General features: G+C 39.9%; 1 protein-coding gene across 1 annotated transcript; it reads right to left on the reverse strand.

Moving 5' to 3' along the window:
* Positions 1-954: 954 nt before the first annotated feature.
* Positions 955-13,308, reverse strand: pmm1 (phosphomannomutase 1). The gene is made up of 8 exons (XM_074655400.1): positions 13,112-13,308; positions 11,694-11,811; positions 9,068-9,144; positions 8,291-8,382; positions 7,857-7,956; positions 7,189-7,264; positions 3,576-3,691; positions 955-2,276 (listed from the first exon to the last, which is right to left on the reverse strand). The coding sequence occupies exons 1-8, from the start codon at positions 13,193-13,195 to the stop codon at positions 2,154-2,156; spliced, it is 786 nt and encodes a 261-aa protein (XP_074511501.1). The 5' UTR covers positions 13,196-13,308; the 3' UTR covers positions 955-2,153.
* Positions 13,309-17,902: the final 4,594 nt, after the last annotated feature.

The raw sequence follows: 17,902 nt of genomic DNA on the forward strand, positions 1-17,902 counted from the left end.
GTGTTCTTCATGCCATTTGAGTGCCTGTATCTATAACATATTTAGCATATTACATTTTATCACTTTTCTGCATTCAGAGGCTCCATTTCTTTTTTTCTGTGTTTTATTACTGAGCCATTTGGGAAGTCTTTTACTGTGGGGTCGAAAAAAAAAAAGAATACAAAAATAAACCAAAGTAATAAAATTAGCAATGCTAAATATTTGAAATACAAATTGAGTGCTAATTATCTATTTAGCTGTTATTAATTGGAAGATGAGTTCACTACTCTGTAAATATAAATATAAAACTGAGGATGAACACTAGTGTGTATATGAACTTTTTGGGTATATGGAATATGCATTTATTTTATTTTGTTTCTTTTTTTCATTTTCAGTGATTCAATTAAATGAGGTGTACAAAATAATGTAAAATGGGTAAGTGTTACAAGCTATTTTCCGTCAGCATAAACTTGCTTTGGTTTGTCAGTATTTCAAACGTAATGATTTCTTGTTTTTATTATTTTTTTTATATGTGTATTTGAGTTGTTTAAGTTGAAATCAATCAAAGTAAACTAAACTCTGGACACGTGAATCATTAGACGTTTAACAGTGAGGCTGCTTTAGGGATGCTGCTGAATAAGATTAAAAGAAACACTGTTGATTGTAATGGGGAGTAAATTACATTTCCTTAAAAACAAATTGATAATTTGGTGTTTTAACAGCCACAAGTGGAATTGTATTGTATCTTTAAAGCATCTGCGTAGGTAAGATTTCAAAGTTTCTGGCGACTCCCAGTGGTGAAATGTAAAAAGACACAAAGCAGAAAAATGAATGCAGGAAAATCTGCAGCCTTCTTGATGAGAAAGTGTTGAGTTTGTGATTTTGTGAGTGAGTTTTATATGTAAAAAAAGCATTTCTGAGGTAAAAAACCCAGTTTGGTCCAACAGGATAAAGAACGACACCAGAGAGCCGAAGTCAGTGACAGAATATCAAAACAGTTTTATTACAATTAATTGATTTTTATCCATAAATGACTGAAAAAAGACAAGACCACTCTTTTAATCAGTTAGCATGAAATCTCATTTTCTGCTGTGCATAACAGTCCTGTCTACATGATCCTTTTAGTCTTTGAGGTTGAAGGAGTGTTTTACAGTCGGACACAGAACGATCCATCAAGGAGGCATTAGTTTTCTGAACCATGACAGACAGACAGAACATTGACCTGTCATGGGGAAATCATAGTGTCCGTTTTCGCATATTTAAAAGTTATTTAAAAAAACCTTTAAGCATCTGTTGAAAACGGCATGAAAAAAAGTTAGCAACAAGGTACCAAGCAATAAGCATCAATACATACAGTCACCCAGCGTGCAGGCCATGAGGCAGCTTGTAAAAATATTTTACATAGAAAGCTGTCATATTGAAGAGTTCGCAGAGTGACTTGGTCACAAGAGCTTAATCCACTGGTTAAGATGAATCCACTGAGTCAGTAATGATCAGTTTTAAATAGAAATCTGATACATTTTCACTTTAAGAACCGCAAAACAAGCAGCTTTGTGAGGTTAAAACAGACATTTGATATTCAAGGGATCACACAGTAAATAAACAATAAATCCTTCCAGCTCAGAGCGCTGCAGAGACATTAAAATACCTGGAATGATTCATAAATCCTCAACTGTTTAATGCTTCATTCAGATCTCATTTTCAAAACAAGTAAAGCACCTGTTTTCTCTCTCGCTCTCCTCATCATCTCCTTCAACAAGACTATATCAACGATTGGTATGAAATTATGCCAACATTAGTGCAAAACATCATTCTGTACTCTAATAATCTAGAGTAATAACTTTCAACACTGCAGAACGTTTTAGAATCTCCCTAAGCACAGTAATTAAAACTTTCACATACATCAACATGTAACACTTCCTCAGTTTCTGTCCCTTTTTTAAAAAGCAGCAGATTTTAATTGTACAAATTTAATCAAATCACCCATCTGCTGTCCATTTGTATTTAATCATATTAATAATATGGAGAAGATCATTAGTAGTACCTTTCAGCAGTTCATAAATAGCCTGGGTTTGAGTTGCACTAGCAGAGACCCACAGGCGGGAAGTCGAAGGTGTTTCTGGGTAAAGGGATCGGGTGTGCGGTGTTGGGGGTTGGAGGGGCGTTCGAGGACATCAGGGCTCGTGCGGCGGAGCATCAAAGAAAAGCTCCCGACAGAACCGGACCGTGTCCTCCGGAGAGTAGACCGTGAAACCGATGGTCCGTGGGTCGTTGAAAATCTCATAGTCGTTTCCTCCCTAAAAAACGGAATCATCGAGAATTATAAACACAGATCAACATCCTTTCAGTCGAAGCTCTCCTAATCTACAATCATGTCATTTGAACTTTAACCTCGGATCCCGGACAAACAGTCAGTTTTGTATGCCTCAACATAAAGAGGACTTATTATGCTTTTGTTCTTTTTCCCTTTCTTTTAGTGTGTTATATAGTTTTTTGTGCATGTAAAAGGTCTGCAAAGTTACAAAGCCCAAAGTCCACGCCAAAGGGAGTTACTCTCCCACACAGAAACACTGCTCCTGAACTGCCTGAAACGCCTCGCTTGAAGTCCCGCCTTTTTCTTCCGTAACGTGGTGATGTCACCAAGTAATACATTTGCATAAAACCTGGGTAGCGGCTAGTTTGACACGCCCTCAAACAAAGCTAGTTTGAGTGGAGCTGGAGCGAAGTCTGAAGAGTTTGGTTCAGTTAACCAATCAGAGCAGACTGGGCTTTTAGGGCTCCTCTGCGATGCTTACAGAGCTCACTATGAGGTGTTTTTACTGTACAGTAACAAAAAGTATAACTGACTCTCCTGCACTATTTAAATGGAAATCTGTTTGAGAAAATCAGTTGAATAGTTTTGTGTTCTGCGTGCAACTTGACTCCCTGTAGCACTGACAGTCAGCTAAAGCAGCTTTAGGATGTGTTTATGGGGGCTTTGCAATGATCGGCGTTTTCATATTAGGTACGATTGATTCATACCGTGTCGAGTACACTTGCGTCATCATCCATGTGCATTTGTTTATGTTGAGATCAGCGGGTGCTTTCACAACAGGGACCTGGGCCCGGATCCGAGTACACTTGACCCCAAAGACCAGTTCATTTGATTAGTGTGAACGCTCCGTACCGCATTTGGGCATGGTTCGTCGATCCGTACTGGAGTCCACGTGAGACATTGTGAAGGTAAACCCCAGAATACAATGGAATCTCCCTTAGTTCCAATTAAGGGAAATCTTTATGCTGCTGATATTGTAGACCGCAGTGTGCTTGCAACATTGTGGACAGTTGGTGTGGTAGATCTTGACTGTCAATGAGTCAACACGAGTGGCTGACCTCACTAATGCTCTTGAGGCTGAATGGGTGCAAATCCCTACAGCCAGGTTCCTAAATATTTGCGGAAAGCGTTCCCAGAATGCCGGTGGTTTTGGAACGAGATACTCAACAATCAATGTAATGTTTGGGTGTCCACATGCTTTCGACCATGCAGTGTATAAAGAACACAATTGGTAAACTGTGTCAGTATGTGTATTTGTATGCAGTTCCCAGGATGAACTTACATCTGAGGTCTCGTTGCCAAAGAAGTAGATGGTGTCCAGGCCTTCGCTGTCCAGCTGCTCTAGACACAGTCTCTTGTCCCAGCCCTCTGGGAAAACGTCAAAGCTGATGAGACCACCTTAAAAAAAGATGATGACAAACAGGACATTGTTATTATCATCATCTTAACTATATACTCATATACACTGTATTCCTTGAACAATATGTTTAACAATATCATGCATTTTAAAAGAGGAAAATGAAACATTCTAATATCAGCTGACATACATTTGCCAATTTTTTGCAGACAAAGCATGTGTTCATGTCACGTTTTCAACACAATTTATATTAACCAGTACACTCAATATGCTGGTGGATACTTTCCCTTTCGCTCTCTTCTACCTGTATTTACAGTCAACACCTCCAGCTCTGCAGAACAAACGTTGTTTACACAGCAGAGGCTGAAACTGATGGAGGCTTTTGGAGCTCTTTATCCAGCAGGGACGGATCTGTTTGTTAACAGTTCAGAGAGCTTGTTGGCAGGGAGAGACGCAGGGTGTGCCACAAAAACACGCCAGCCCAGTGTGTGTTCATTTTTGACCAAACAATGCCAAGCATTTTCTTTATTCAAGGAATCCAGAGACGACTGTGACGTGTGATTACTGCTGCAGCTCACGGAAACGTTCATGATTTGCAATGTGTGTTTTGCAAAATGTTCTCTACACAGTCCAGCTCTGGTTTTCATTACAGCTCATTTTTCATCACAGGTCATTTTTAAAAGTCACAGAAAAAGCTCTATTGTTGCTGTGCTGTGAGTCGAATGACCTCAGCGACCTCAGAACTGTGAAATGTAGCCGAAAAGTCTCCTCCAAAAGTCTCTCTGCAGCTCTTCCCTTTCAATCTGCTCTCTTGCCCTTCCCCCCTTTAATTCTTCCCACTGCCTTGTCTCTGCTAAAGAGTTTAAAGAGGCAATAACAAAAGGCAACAGCTGAGGAGTGTCCAGCCAATCAGAAGGCTGTTTCACTCACACACCCTCCACACGCCTCCATCCCAAACACCTTCAACCTCACACTACAAACACCTCAGAGCTCCAACAACCCATCCCCTGGACTGCTTTACTCACTGCTGAGCAAAGACAAGGAAGGCTGCTAAATTGCTGACAATGTGTAGATGTGCATGTAATCCTTTTCAACCCTTCTGTTAAACCCTAAATGCTGTAAATTAATTACAAATAAATAAAGGTTACTCAGCATGGTGGTTAATCTTAGACAAAAATGTACAAAAAATAAAAAGTTCCAGAGAATATATAACCAGGAATCTAATAAAACTTTTAAAAAAGTGTCGAAATGAGTAATTGAGGGAACTTAATATGCATCATTCCTGATGTAGATACAGGACTGTACTGTATATATATATATACACACACACACACAAACATACACAACAAGTCTCAAAGGGTTTGCTTCTCTTTAACTACATCTCCTCTGTTATTGCAAACGTTTAATAAGGAAAAAAATCAATACAGGATAAAAGCTTTTACCTCTCTGTCCCTTACATTCTGTACTCTCTCAGCACAGATTGGATAGAGTGTCAGGTTTACACAACACCTATCGCAGAGATCGACGGTATCAGTTAACAAGGGCGGCCGTGCAGAAGCAGCTAAGACACCGAGGATGGCAAACAAATGAATCTCGAACTCTGTTCATCCTTCGACCGGACCCATCGGCCTGTTTCCTAAGTGTCAAAGGCAACAGAGTGAGCGGTAAAACATCTGCAAACAACTGGCTTTCCACCTCAGCAACCTGAGTGTGTGTACGATATCATCCATCTGGAAGTCAAACCTACTTTAAGAATATGATCAGGTGCTGGAAATGATTTTTAACGACACTGTGGCTGTTAAAATAACGATTAAAAGTCTGTGCTTCGATTTATAATAATAATCAGATCTCTCTATGCAACGCCACCTAGACGGATCCCTACCGTTAACCCTGTTTCTATTTTTATGATCCATGCTGATAACCTGACTTTGCCATTGTATATATTTTGGATTTACACCTTAATGTTACCTTAGACTTTTTATATTTGCACTCATCCAACTTTGTATTGAGAAATGTGAAATAACGTCACATTTCTCTTTTGTGCTACATGCCAGGGATCGAGAACAGGAAGAGCACAGTAAAAAACAAGTCCATCTGTCTCCTTTGTTTGAACTGTGACCAGCTTTCAGGCGTCATCGGCAGAGGCTCATACCTCGCACAGCACGTAAGCAAACATCACTTACCCGATCCACCTTACTGCTGCTGCTGTGTCGCCACAGAGAGAGAGAGAGAGAGAGAGACCTGTGTGTGTGTGTGTGTTTGTAATAGTTAACTGAGGGCTCCAATGTCCAGCACAAGGTCCTCCATACACCACAGGTGTGGTGGTAGAGGGGTCTTTTTTAAACAGTGATAAGAGACAATAGGCAGACAGATATGCTGTTAAACTAGTTTGTCATTAAGCTGCACAGATGTTATCAGGGAGATCCTGAATGAACTCGCTCCAAGAATACAAACAAAGATGCTGTTGCTCACTCAGAGAGCACGACGATACTAGATCTAATAATTTCCAAACATGATAAACAGATCTGAGCTTTAACATTCTCATCACTGTATTTTAAATTCTAGTGGAAGGCTACTATGAATATAATATGTATGAAGTGATTCGGTCAAGTCAAGCTCTCAGGGAACAATGTCATCCGGTGTTTTGATCCCCTTTACTCCACTTCAGGAGACGTTTTAGGGCGATACCAGGCTTCAAAAGGTTAAATACAACATGCAGTTTGCAGGGGTGTGGATGTGTTGAGGTTTTGCAGACTTTTCATTGCGGTGTTCTCTCCATATTTTGGATTATTTACAGCTCTCAGCCACTGTTTACAGCAATCTGGATCCTTTAATGGCAACCGATAATAACTCACTCCACAACCACGACGTTTCCTCTTCCACTCCTTACAACCGGAAACAATGCAAGGCGACACTATTGCAAATATCACATTTTTGTAAACACAAGTCGAAGAAGTTTTCCTACTCAAGCAAGCTGAAAATAACAGAAAACGCCTTGCCGCGAATATTTAGACACAACGGAAGCTCTGGTCAAGCCTATCCAATAGGAGTAGCCCAGGGGAGCAACCTGGGAGTGGCGCCCAGTGCATTCTGGGTGTTGTAGGTTTTCTACCTTTTGAGCGAAAGAGAATACCACAGCCTTTTTTTCTCTGGTCATGTAGCACCAATATGACTTTTTGTCTCATGATACCGATTCCAACCCCGAGTACTGATCCGATACAGTGCTCTATTTATCCCACATTTAAAATCAGTGTACCTTACTTGGGGGAACTCCTTGGAGATTTTCACAGCAATAAAGTGCCGCTGTCTCCTCTGTTTTTGATGCTAATCGACAAATGCACATTGGCTCTTTTTTTCCATATATTTATGGCCCTGCTGTGTTATGCCTCCTGCAGATTAGGAGAAGACTTATCTGTCATGTCCCAGTTCCCGTTTGTAATTGAGGCCAGTCAGAGTTAACTCCAGTGGGTAATATATTACAGGATGCATGTTTTTTTTTGGGAGTGCACGTTGGGCTTTCAGCTTCCGACTCTCTCACCTTTAGTGAACCGTAGTCCCTTTCCAGCAAACTCCTCTTTCAGGGCAGCGACAAATTTCTCCCTGATCTTCTCTCTCTGGCGACAAAGTGACAAAGAAGCAGTCAGAAATCGCCAACCTTGACGTTTATATTCATTTAACACTCTGGCGATCATCATAACTATTATCTGCTTATGTGCAATTTGTCATGTACAGATTATGTTGGTTAATATAATCTGAGCATATATTATTTCATGTATGAACGTAGCAGAGGATCCAGCTGCGTAAATGTTAGCGGGAAGCTGAAGGGTTAAACCTCTCCTCCTCGGCTGCTATCTGCTTCCTCCATATCGCCCGGCTCTGTGAGTCATCAATGGACGGCCTGTTAAGCTGTTGTGAAAGCTCAACATTGTTTGACCTCTCTCTGTCTGCTTAATTGAGCACATTTGATGAAACCGAGAGACAGAGAGGCGGTCTGTGACTCTCAGTGCCTGATGTGTAAATATGTACAGTTTGTTTAGCTTTGCTGCTGAATTTGGCTACATTGCATCTTAATAACGTTCTAGTAATTTCATTGCAATTCAGGCAAAATGCCACTTACTACATGTACAACAGCAGAATAAGCTTGAACGTTACAAGCAGCCAGTGATGAATGAGTGTGATATTTGACCTATACACTTTGGTTTTTACCTTGTCGATTTCAGAGAATTCGATTCGCTCCTCCGGCGTGCAGCTCCGACCAATGGGGGAAATGTTGAGCATGCCATGCCTGAACTCAATGAACGTTCCCCTGCAGGCAGAAGAGGACACTTAAAGGACATTTTAAAAAAACTTAACTGAGGCAGAAACCTGGATTTGGTTTAACATGATACCAAGTTTACAAAGAGAGCATCACCCCCCCATAGGAAGAAGAAAAACACATGTTAACAATCATGTTTTAGCTTTATTCCTACACAGAGATCCAATCGGGCATGTTCTTATCTGCCTCAACAAGTCAGTGCTGAATCTGCTGATGGATAAAGAGATAGCAGGAATACCAGGAATGCAGGTCAAAGGTGTGCGTGTGTGTCCATCCTGGGGGTTTGAATAACTTGACTGTCTTATGAGGTCGGTCAAAGTCTCACCTTTTCTTTGGCAGCTTGATGAGCCCCATGTAGCTCAGGCAGAAGTTGATCAGGTCCTGCAGCAGCTCCTCCCCGATCTGGTTCTGAATGGCCTGATGGGATGAAAATACACTTCATTCATAAACACTTTCACACACTGTGCTCTGATTCAAATTAAATTATTACATTTTTTTTCCCCCTGTGTATCCATATGGTTCGTCAAGATGGAGGAAAAGAGGTCACCTATTAGATTCATAGTCGTAAGTAGCCTTTCAGGTGGGCTGTTTAATATATCAATATGATATCGATATAGTGATATGAGACTAGATATCGTCTTGGATATCATAATATCGTAATAAGTGTTGTCTTTTCCTGATTTTAAAGGCTGCATTACAGTAAAGTGATGTAATTTTCTAAGTTTACCAGACTGTTCTAGCTGTTTTATTATTTGCCTTTACCCAATTAGTCATTATAGCCACATTACTGATGATTATTTAGCAAACATTTTTGTCAATATTTTGTAAAAGCACCAATGGTCAACCCTATAATATCGTTGCAATATCTATATCGAGGTATTTGATCTCCATGTCACCCAGCCCTACCTTTTAGTATCTTAAGCTTTTGGGTAATGAATTAGATCATTTGTCTTATTTCTTTGTAGGTAAACATATTTTTCATCACATAAAATGTAAACATGTGAAGCATGTATGTGGTATTTCTCTCAAAACAGATAATGTGTTGGATACCAACTGAAGTTGTGACATAACATGAAAAATGGGACTCTGAATGATCACTTACGTGCTTTGAGAGGAGTTTCCCATCTTTGTATTGCACTGTCCCGTTCTCAGCAAACACATAGTCAAACTTGTGTATCACTGCAAGAGAGGAGAGGAGACAGGTGAAATGTGACTAATGTGCTCATAACACCCACACAAGGAAGTAGTAGGAAGAAGTGTCTCTTCCACTAAGGTCTGAATACAGAAGAATAGAACAGCCTGCTATATTTACCTGGTGGCAGATTACAGTTTGTGTAACTCTGCCTGGAAAAGCCGCGCTTAATCTGTCTGACCTTCCCACTCACTTTGGCCTGTAAGTGATCCGCAGGCAACACTCTCCAGGAAAAGTCTGTAACTTTGCCTGACTAAAAAGCTGCTTTGATCACTTTCCCATTAATAACCACAGCAGTCACCTGCACAACAGCAGAATCCAGCAAACTGAAGGCATGTAGAAGCTGATGATGTAAAAACAGCTGGATTGTGTCTGTGTGACAAATAATAATAAAATGCTCCTCTAACTGGGTTAAAAATGTAAAAAACATGTTATTAGAATTAACTGTTATGTGGTTATTTAGTTCTACACATTAACTGATGATTAAATGATAAAACTGACAATTTCAATAACCTTTTTCACCATCAATAAAAAGAAACACTGTAATAATGTGATGCGAACATCTTATCATTACATTTCCGACCCATTCGTTGTGTCATTTTATAGCACAGCTTATCACATTATCCGTCAGCGCTGACAATATGTGCAACGTGAAGTATGAAAGGATTCACCTTTAGCACACTTGGCAAGGTTATGAAACCGCATGGCTCCCTCTTGTCGCAATACAGCTGCATTCCAGCTGTACCCTAATATTTACAGATAGACAGGTTTTCATCCTGCTCATGCAGCCGGGAGGTTGCTGGCGCTGCGGTGTGTTTTGGCAGCAGGTTTGGGAGCCACAGATAAATAAAGTTAACTAAATAGAACCACTGGAGTTGCACTTGAGTTCAAATGTCGACTAATATGTTCATATTTTTTTAACTGTGCCTCCCATTGTGTTGTTACGAAATCATATCAAAACAGACAGTCATGATGAGTTGAATGCAACAGTTAGTCATCATAAGACAATTGTCAGCCCAGCCTCCTGGGTTGCAACACATATAAAGGAAGAGAAAGGTGATCATGCTGAACTAACTACTAGTCTAACAACTGTTCGCAGTGAGTCAACCTCCCCTCATCATGTGTTCGCGCACAGTGACTTGGAGTTTTTACCTGTCTTGTGAACATTGCTTGGCCCCAGTAATTTAGGTGTTCACATCTCACTTTCCTCAGCAGTGGGGTCTATATATGTTTGTGTATTTTATCAGCATTGAGAAGGTTGATTATATATATCATAGTTGCTCAGATATTGAAACGATTAAACATTAAAATTGTTAAATATTATTATACTGAACACACTAGTGTTGTGTGGTCTTTATCCCCTGCTCGCAGTGGGCAGCTTTATTATGATTTATTGTGTATATAATATTCCTCTTTTTAGCTATTCATAGCTGGTGGGAAAATAGCCTCCCAGTTGTATCGCTTCTGCCGTCGTCATCGCCCCCTGCGATGGCCAGCGGGAAAGACACTCTTGTCTGGGGTTGGTACATTTCATGATTAACATTGAAAACCCATTCATGCGATGCTGCTACTGAGGTCTGCCCCTCATAAACCCCTCCCACCTGCTTTTAACAAATCTGATGGGATGTATAAGGAGCTGAAAAACTCTCCTGCATAACACACGTGAATCAGTGATGAAATAAAGTATGACTGCCCTAACTCATGATTTACCCCAAACCATGTGACTTCAAGAAAACAATGTTGAGATTTTGGCGGGATATATATGAGGATATTTCTGGTTTCAACTAAAAACAAATCAAGCACAAACATCTGTCAACGCTGAACACTTGCAACAAAACGTAGTAGCCTCTATAAAGGTTTATGTTTATTGACAGCTCTATCTCGTGATATTCTGCATGCGCGTTTTAAACGAGTAATAACAAAATTAGAGCTCTAATTCCCTGAAGCCATGTGACTTAGAGGAAAACAACAATGACACCTGCAGGTCACTTCCAAGCACATACTTCTGTCAACGCTGAACACTTGTTATCTGCAGAGCTACAACAAGCTATAAATGGATGCTCGGTTAGATGAGGTTAGTCCAAAACAGCCTCTCCAGGCCTGCTGAAGCAGTTACAAGCACTGCAGTGCAGCTTAAAAATGGGCTGTTTGCAATGATGCCTGTCTTCATCAGTGCTCCTCACTTGTTATAAATGCTGTTTAAATGTATGGCTAAATCATTTACAGAGCTTTCTGCAGCCTCCTGATCCAAAGTGTAAACAATGCATCACAAAATACATCTCAAGACACTCTTGTGTTATCATCCTTTTATAGCGAGTCTGTTAGAAGGATGTTGTGTTACTCTCTCTATTAAGCTGCATAACGGCCTAAAACCCACATTATTCCCAAGGACCATCCTCTCTGTGGACTTGTGTCCAATTAAGCAGAGGTTACAATAAGAAGTACCAGGTCACGCGGAGTGATCCAGCTGAGTGAATGATGCAGCATGCGAGTGTGTAAAACCATCATTTATTAAGACAGGAAGAGGACTGCTCACCATCATCCCCCTCCCCGAGCTGCTCCGCTATCTTGGAGTAGTCCGACCCTCCCACGATGCCGATCTTCACTTTCCTCCGCAGCGTCTGGAAAAACTCGTCCAGCTGTGGGTCGATTTTCTGCGGATTACAGAAAAATGCACTGCACGTTATCGCTTTGTGTAAACTGGTAGAGCTCCCTCTCAAACACACACACACACACATGACTGAACATGCACACGTATGTACCATCATTAACAAGTAAAATCTGTGTGTTCCACTGTGTTATTGAAGCATCATTACATAGAAAGAACAGAGAACAATGGAAAAGACTGCAGAATTTGCCTTTGTGGTGTCATAATCTGGCACAGATCTCCAATTAGTCCAACATATGGATGGAAGAAAAGCTCTGAGCTGCACACAAGGGAGACCACATTATGTAATATCGGGGCGCTGACACGCACACACACAGACACGCACACACACAGACACACACACACACACACACACACACACACACACACACACACACACACCAGTTACCTTATATGAACCCAAGCATTCAAACGCAAAGAGCCAATGACAAAAAGGAAGGAGGAAGAAAGGAGGAAGACTTGGAATGAATAATAAAAGAGATGATTTCTCCTTTAAACCTTACATAAATGTCTAAATGAAAACCACCAAAAAGAAGAATTTACAGTATTTTTTTTTTTTTTTGGGGCAAATATGTTTATTACATTTTTTTTACAGATCATAAAAAACATACACTTCACATTTCACATAAAAGGCAAACCATAAAACAACACATAAAGACACTTTGAATATAATGTAAGTAAGGCATTTTCTGCTGTCGTACTTGCTGACAAGATACTAAGATCACAGGTGGAAAAGAAAAAAAAAATCTGACTCATCAATAACAAAACTGATCAGAGTTCAAAAATATATATAATAAAAATATAAATAAATATAAATTTAAAAAATGAACAGTACATCACTACAAGGTCTAAGTAAAATCCCCCTACCCTCCAGAAATTTCACAAATGAGTCCCAAATCTTATAAAAACTTAATATACTGTAAATTTCCCATTTACAGTATATATTTTTTTTAAATTAAAAATCACTCATTAAATCCCATGTGAGGTGACAGTATCAGAATCAGACAGACCTATACATTTCCACACTACATACCACATAGCCCCTCCATGTGTGTGTGTGTGTAGGGTAAATAGTAACGTGTGTGTGCAGGGGTAAGGATGTATAAATGAAAACAGTGTATAGGTGAGGTTAGTTAGGAGGAGGCAGTGTGCTCTCACATACTATCTCCTACCCTGAAAATAATTTAAAGGCAAATGATGAAGGCAGAGAAAAAAGGGAGCTGCTATTGTGAAAGCTTGTAATAATCAATAAGAGATCATATCGATCTGGATGGATGTGAGCTCACCTCTCGAGGCAGGGTCAAAGTACCGTCCACATCAAACAGGCAGAGGATGTTTCGGTCCGACGAGAAGCTCTTAGGTTTCTCCATTTCTTCTTCTTCCCAGTCTAAAAACAGTCCTGCTGTCTCGGCTCAGTGAGATCGGCTCGCAGCACTAACAACAACACAACAGAGTGCGGTGTCGAACGTGTCGGGTCTCATTTGCAACACTGTAGCTCAGCCGGCAGCCAATCACAGCCAGGGAGACTGGCGTGACGTCAACAAATGGGCGGGGCGGTGACATTTACATGCAAATCAAGAGCCGGCTGACCTTTCACCTAGTGGTGAAGGGAAGGAGTAGAAGTGATGGATGCAGCACAGAAACAGAGAGGATACTTGTGCCATAAAAGTGTGTCAGCCACTATTAATGCTAGATACAGATTGATCCATTATAACTTTCTTCACCAACTCTATTTCACACCACAGAGATTGCATAAATATAGACCTGAGACATCAAATGTGTGTTTTAGATGTGGTATAGAGGAGGGCTTGTTTTTGCATTGCACCCGGTTATGTACAAAACTTAATATCTTTTGGCAGGACTTCTCTGACATTATGACAAGACTTACAGGATTTACCTTCCCATTGGATCTGCAAATTTGCTTATTAGGGAATTTCACGGTCATTAGTGCACCTTTAAGGAACTTTTAAAAAAAAGTTTTTAGAAATAGCTCTATGCATTGCCAGGAATTGTATAGCAATTACATGGGAGTCTGATTCCCATCTCCTCATATCTAGATGGCTTTTAGAAATGAACAGCTGCATTCCACCTGAAAAAATCACATATACCCTCAGAAATGAATACAACACCTTTCTGAAGATTGGCAACCCTATCTAACCTATATGGACTCCTTACCAACACCTATATCGGATTTGATATAACAAAATTATCAGACTTGATACATCATTAGTCATCTGAATAAGTCAGAACACCGCATCTTGTTATTTATGATTTTTTATTTATGTATTTAATTTGTTTTTTCTATATCCTTTTTAATTGAATTGGTAGTTAACTAGCTTACTGCTTTTGAGTGTGGTTCTTTTTCAGTTTGTATGTGGGTGGGATAGGGATGGAATTTGGAGCCATGTTTGTTTGAGTTTGTGTTCTGTATGTTTTGTATATTTGGTTAATTTAAAGGGACTATTTGTAACTTTCAGAAATGCTTGTTAACAGCGACACCTGTGGCCGTTAAGTCAACGAAAGTCAGCGTCGGGCTCGCGCTTGCTCGCTCTAAATAGACATGAACGAGCATCGCTCAAAACAGTGAGGCAACACACGTCAGCTAAAACCCCAATATCACTCTATATTTCACCTGCTTGGCAGTAATGTTAGCTGACCAGACGAAGGTCTCTCCATGAATCAATGCTGGCTTTTCCTGCTCAGCCTCCGGTGTCTCCCTCTCATGAGGGAGACACCGGAGGCTGAGCAGGAAAAGCGGGTCGGTGACGGAGCTCCGCAGCGACCAAGTTCTATCTAGGGAAGCCTAGATAGCAAAACAGTGTTGGCCGCGGTTGGAGGACGTGGGGGAGACCGTAGTTTTGGTCTCCAGGGCTGGAGTCTCTGCTGTACTCTGCTCCCCTGCCTGCCTTCACTCAGCTCGCTCCACCTCACTTGCATTCACGCACACTACACACTGCAGAAGACTTCGTAGCTCTGAGAATATCTAGTAAATGTACAGTGGACGTTTGTGCAGAAATAACTGCTGCTCCCCTCCAGACCAACAGAGGTTTTCCGTGTCTTGTGAAGTGACGGGGCTTCGCAGCGAGAAACGTTATCGTCTCCGAACGGGTGCCGGTGTCTCCCTCCGGCCGCGGTCGGGAGGCTGAAGCAGGAAAAGCCAACACTAGGATCAGCATTGATTCATGGAGACACCTTCGTCTGGTCAGCTAACATTACTGCCAAGCAGGTGAAATATAGAGTGATATTGTGGTTTTAGCTGACGTGTGTCGCCTCACTGTTTAGAGCGATGCTCGTTCATGTCTATTAAGAGCGAGCAAGCGCGAGCCCGACGCTGACTTTCGTTGACTTAACAGCCACAGGTGTCGCTGTTAACAAGCATTTCTGAATCTTACAAACAGTCCCTTTAATATATACCTATTGTTTCACTTCTGGTGTACATAACAGTCTCTTCATCGTTATTTGTCCAGCTTTGTTGTCCTCGTTCCTAGCAGTCATTTCTATTTCTGTGTAAGTACATTGAGAGAGATGCATAAAACCGGAGTAAAATTCCTTGTATGTATGTACTTGGCAGATAAACCTTATTCTGATTCTGAGTCTGAAATCATGCACAAGACTAAGAGAAGTAAAACGTGCAAATAAGTTACAAAGTACAATGATATTGATAAACGGATAGGTCTTGTATATTTGTAAGGGGCCTACGAAAATATTGATGCCCGAGTATCCCGATATTATGTTTTGTGATACTTACTGATTCTTAAAAACACTGAATCGATTTTTAATTACTAGCTTACATACAAACATTCGTGGCAGACAGTGGCTCAGATTGCACAAAAAGTAGTGCTATGATGTTGGATGTTACAGGGACTGTGATAACTCTGATAAATGCAAATGTAAATCCCTCTGTTCTGATTGCATAAAAAAGTAAACACAGACTTTATGCATATGGTGGTGTGTTCTTTATACTATATCAGTTTTCCTAAAATTAGATAAAAAATATCGCAATATATTGCCTTGCTTACTGTATTGCAATATATCGCAATATATTGAACCGTAACCCCTGTATCATGATACGTATTGTTTTGCCAGATTCTTGCCAACACAGCCTTAATATTTGTACAACAAATTTGCAAAATGTGCCTTGAAATTGCATTTGTTTGTCAGTTTGAATTTGTTATAATAACTCAATTACAGACCCAAATGAATCAAACCAGTCACAATAATTCTTGTGTTCCTCCATCCTTTTGTGTTAGATATAACTCAAAGTTTACAGTGTCTATAGAGGGACTTATTATGCTTTTGTTCTTTTCCCCCTTCATTAGTGTATACATTGTAGTTATATAGTTTTTTGTGCATGTAAAAAGTCTGCAAAGTTTCAAAGCCCAAAGTCCACACCAAAGGGAGTTACTCTCCCCCACAGAAACACTGCTCCTGAACTGCCTGAAACGCCTTGATTGAAGTTCTGCCTTTTCTTCTGTAACGTGGTGATGTCACAAATCACACATTTGCATAACGAACAAAGCCGTTCCATTGCAAATTACATTCATCAGACCTGTAATTAGTTTTTATGGTTTCATATTAAAGGGGTATTTAGCAGTTACGACCTGTTCAGACTCAGATCACATGATCCTCTTGATTTGATCACTGCCACTGCCCCTACTTTGCTACAGTGGCAGGCTTGCAGCTGACAGACAGAACTCTTTAAGTTTTATCTCTGCTGTTCAATGATTTAAGATACAATGTGTGATAGACTTCAACTGATAGCCTACTTTTGGGTACTGATATCAGTACTGATGCTGACCTTGAGGGTTATCAGGATGACTCACAGGAGCATCATTCACTGAGAGATGACATATTAAATGTAGAGTTTATCTATGAAATAATTGCTGCAGTAAGTGATACTTGTGAAGTACATACAGTAGCTGTGCTGATCAGACAGGTATTATTCAAAGGCGGAAGACACAGAAGAAAAGTTCCAACTTGTTCTGCTACACCAAACCAGCCCAACAACATATTGCTGTAATGTGCTGTATACAATAACATTAAAAGGGGAGTCAGCGATTCTGGAGAAAGATTGTTGATACTTGAACTCAACACCCACACAAATAAATAAATAAATAAAAAGATTTACCATCACGTAATCATGTAATCATTGTTCTGATTTATTACTTTTATAATACTTAATACAAAATATACTTATGACCTTAAAATGATCTCCTAACATCTAGGAAAAACAAACCTGCATATTCCTAATCTATTCTAATCTTGCGGTTGAACATTGGAGTCTTAGATATAATTGAATTCAATTGGATTATAATTATATATAATGTGATTAAATGACTTTAGATTAGATTACATAAAATTAAGTTATGTAAAATTAGATTAGATTAGATTTAATGACATTACATTATCAAAAGATATTTTAAATTTATATTGAATTATCAAGGATTATATTGTATTATATTAAATGAAATTACAGTAGATTAGATTGCTTTAGATGAGATGTAGATTAGATTAGACAAGCGTAGACTAGATTGCGTACATTAGATTAGATTAGATTAGTTTAGACTAGATTAGAGTGTGATTACAGTGGAGGTGGAGGTGTAATTTAAGGTGAGGTGAGGCATAGTGCCGACATGGTGCCACTTTGAAACAGATCAGATAACAGACGAACTCAACAAACTGTTATGTGGAATTTAGTATTTAATGAATCTGTGCTTATAAAAGCAACAAATGAATCAAGTCAACCACATGTCATTTTCTGAGCATAAGGAAAATGGTTACCTATTTGGTGTATGGCACTTAAGACAATTAATTGATTTATTCATTCATTCATTCACAACGCAGGAACACGAATATCAGGGATTGATTTAACAACAAAAAACAATCTTGTGGTCTTCAACAACACTCAAAATGTCACTGTTAAGTATTATATACTGTAGGAACATCTTTCTCTACAGCATCTCATCTCCATTTAGCCAACACATCCACAAGAGGGCATAACGAGAGAGAGACAGAGATGGTACCACTCAGGAGTGGATCTGTGCTCGCAGAAAGACACATTGAATTACTGTGTATCA

The sequence above is a fragment of the Sebastes fasciatus genome, chromosome 13, assembly GCF_043250625.1.
Source record: "Sebastes fasciatus isolate fSebFas1 chromosome 13, fSebFas1.pri, whole genome shotgun sequence".
NCBI classification, from domain to species: Eukaryota; Metazoa; Chordata; class Actinopteri; order Perciformes; family Sebastidae; genus Sebastes; species Sebastes fasciatus.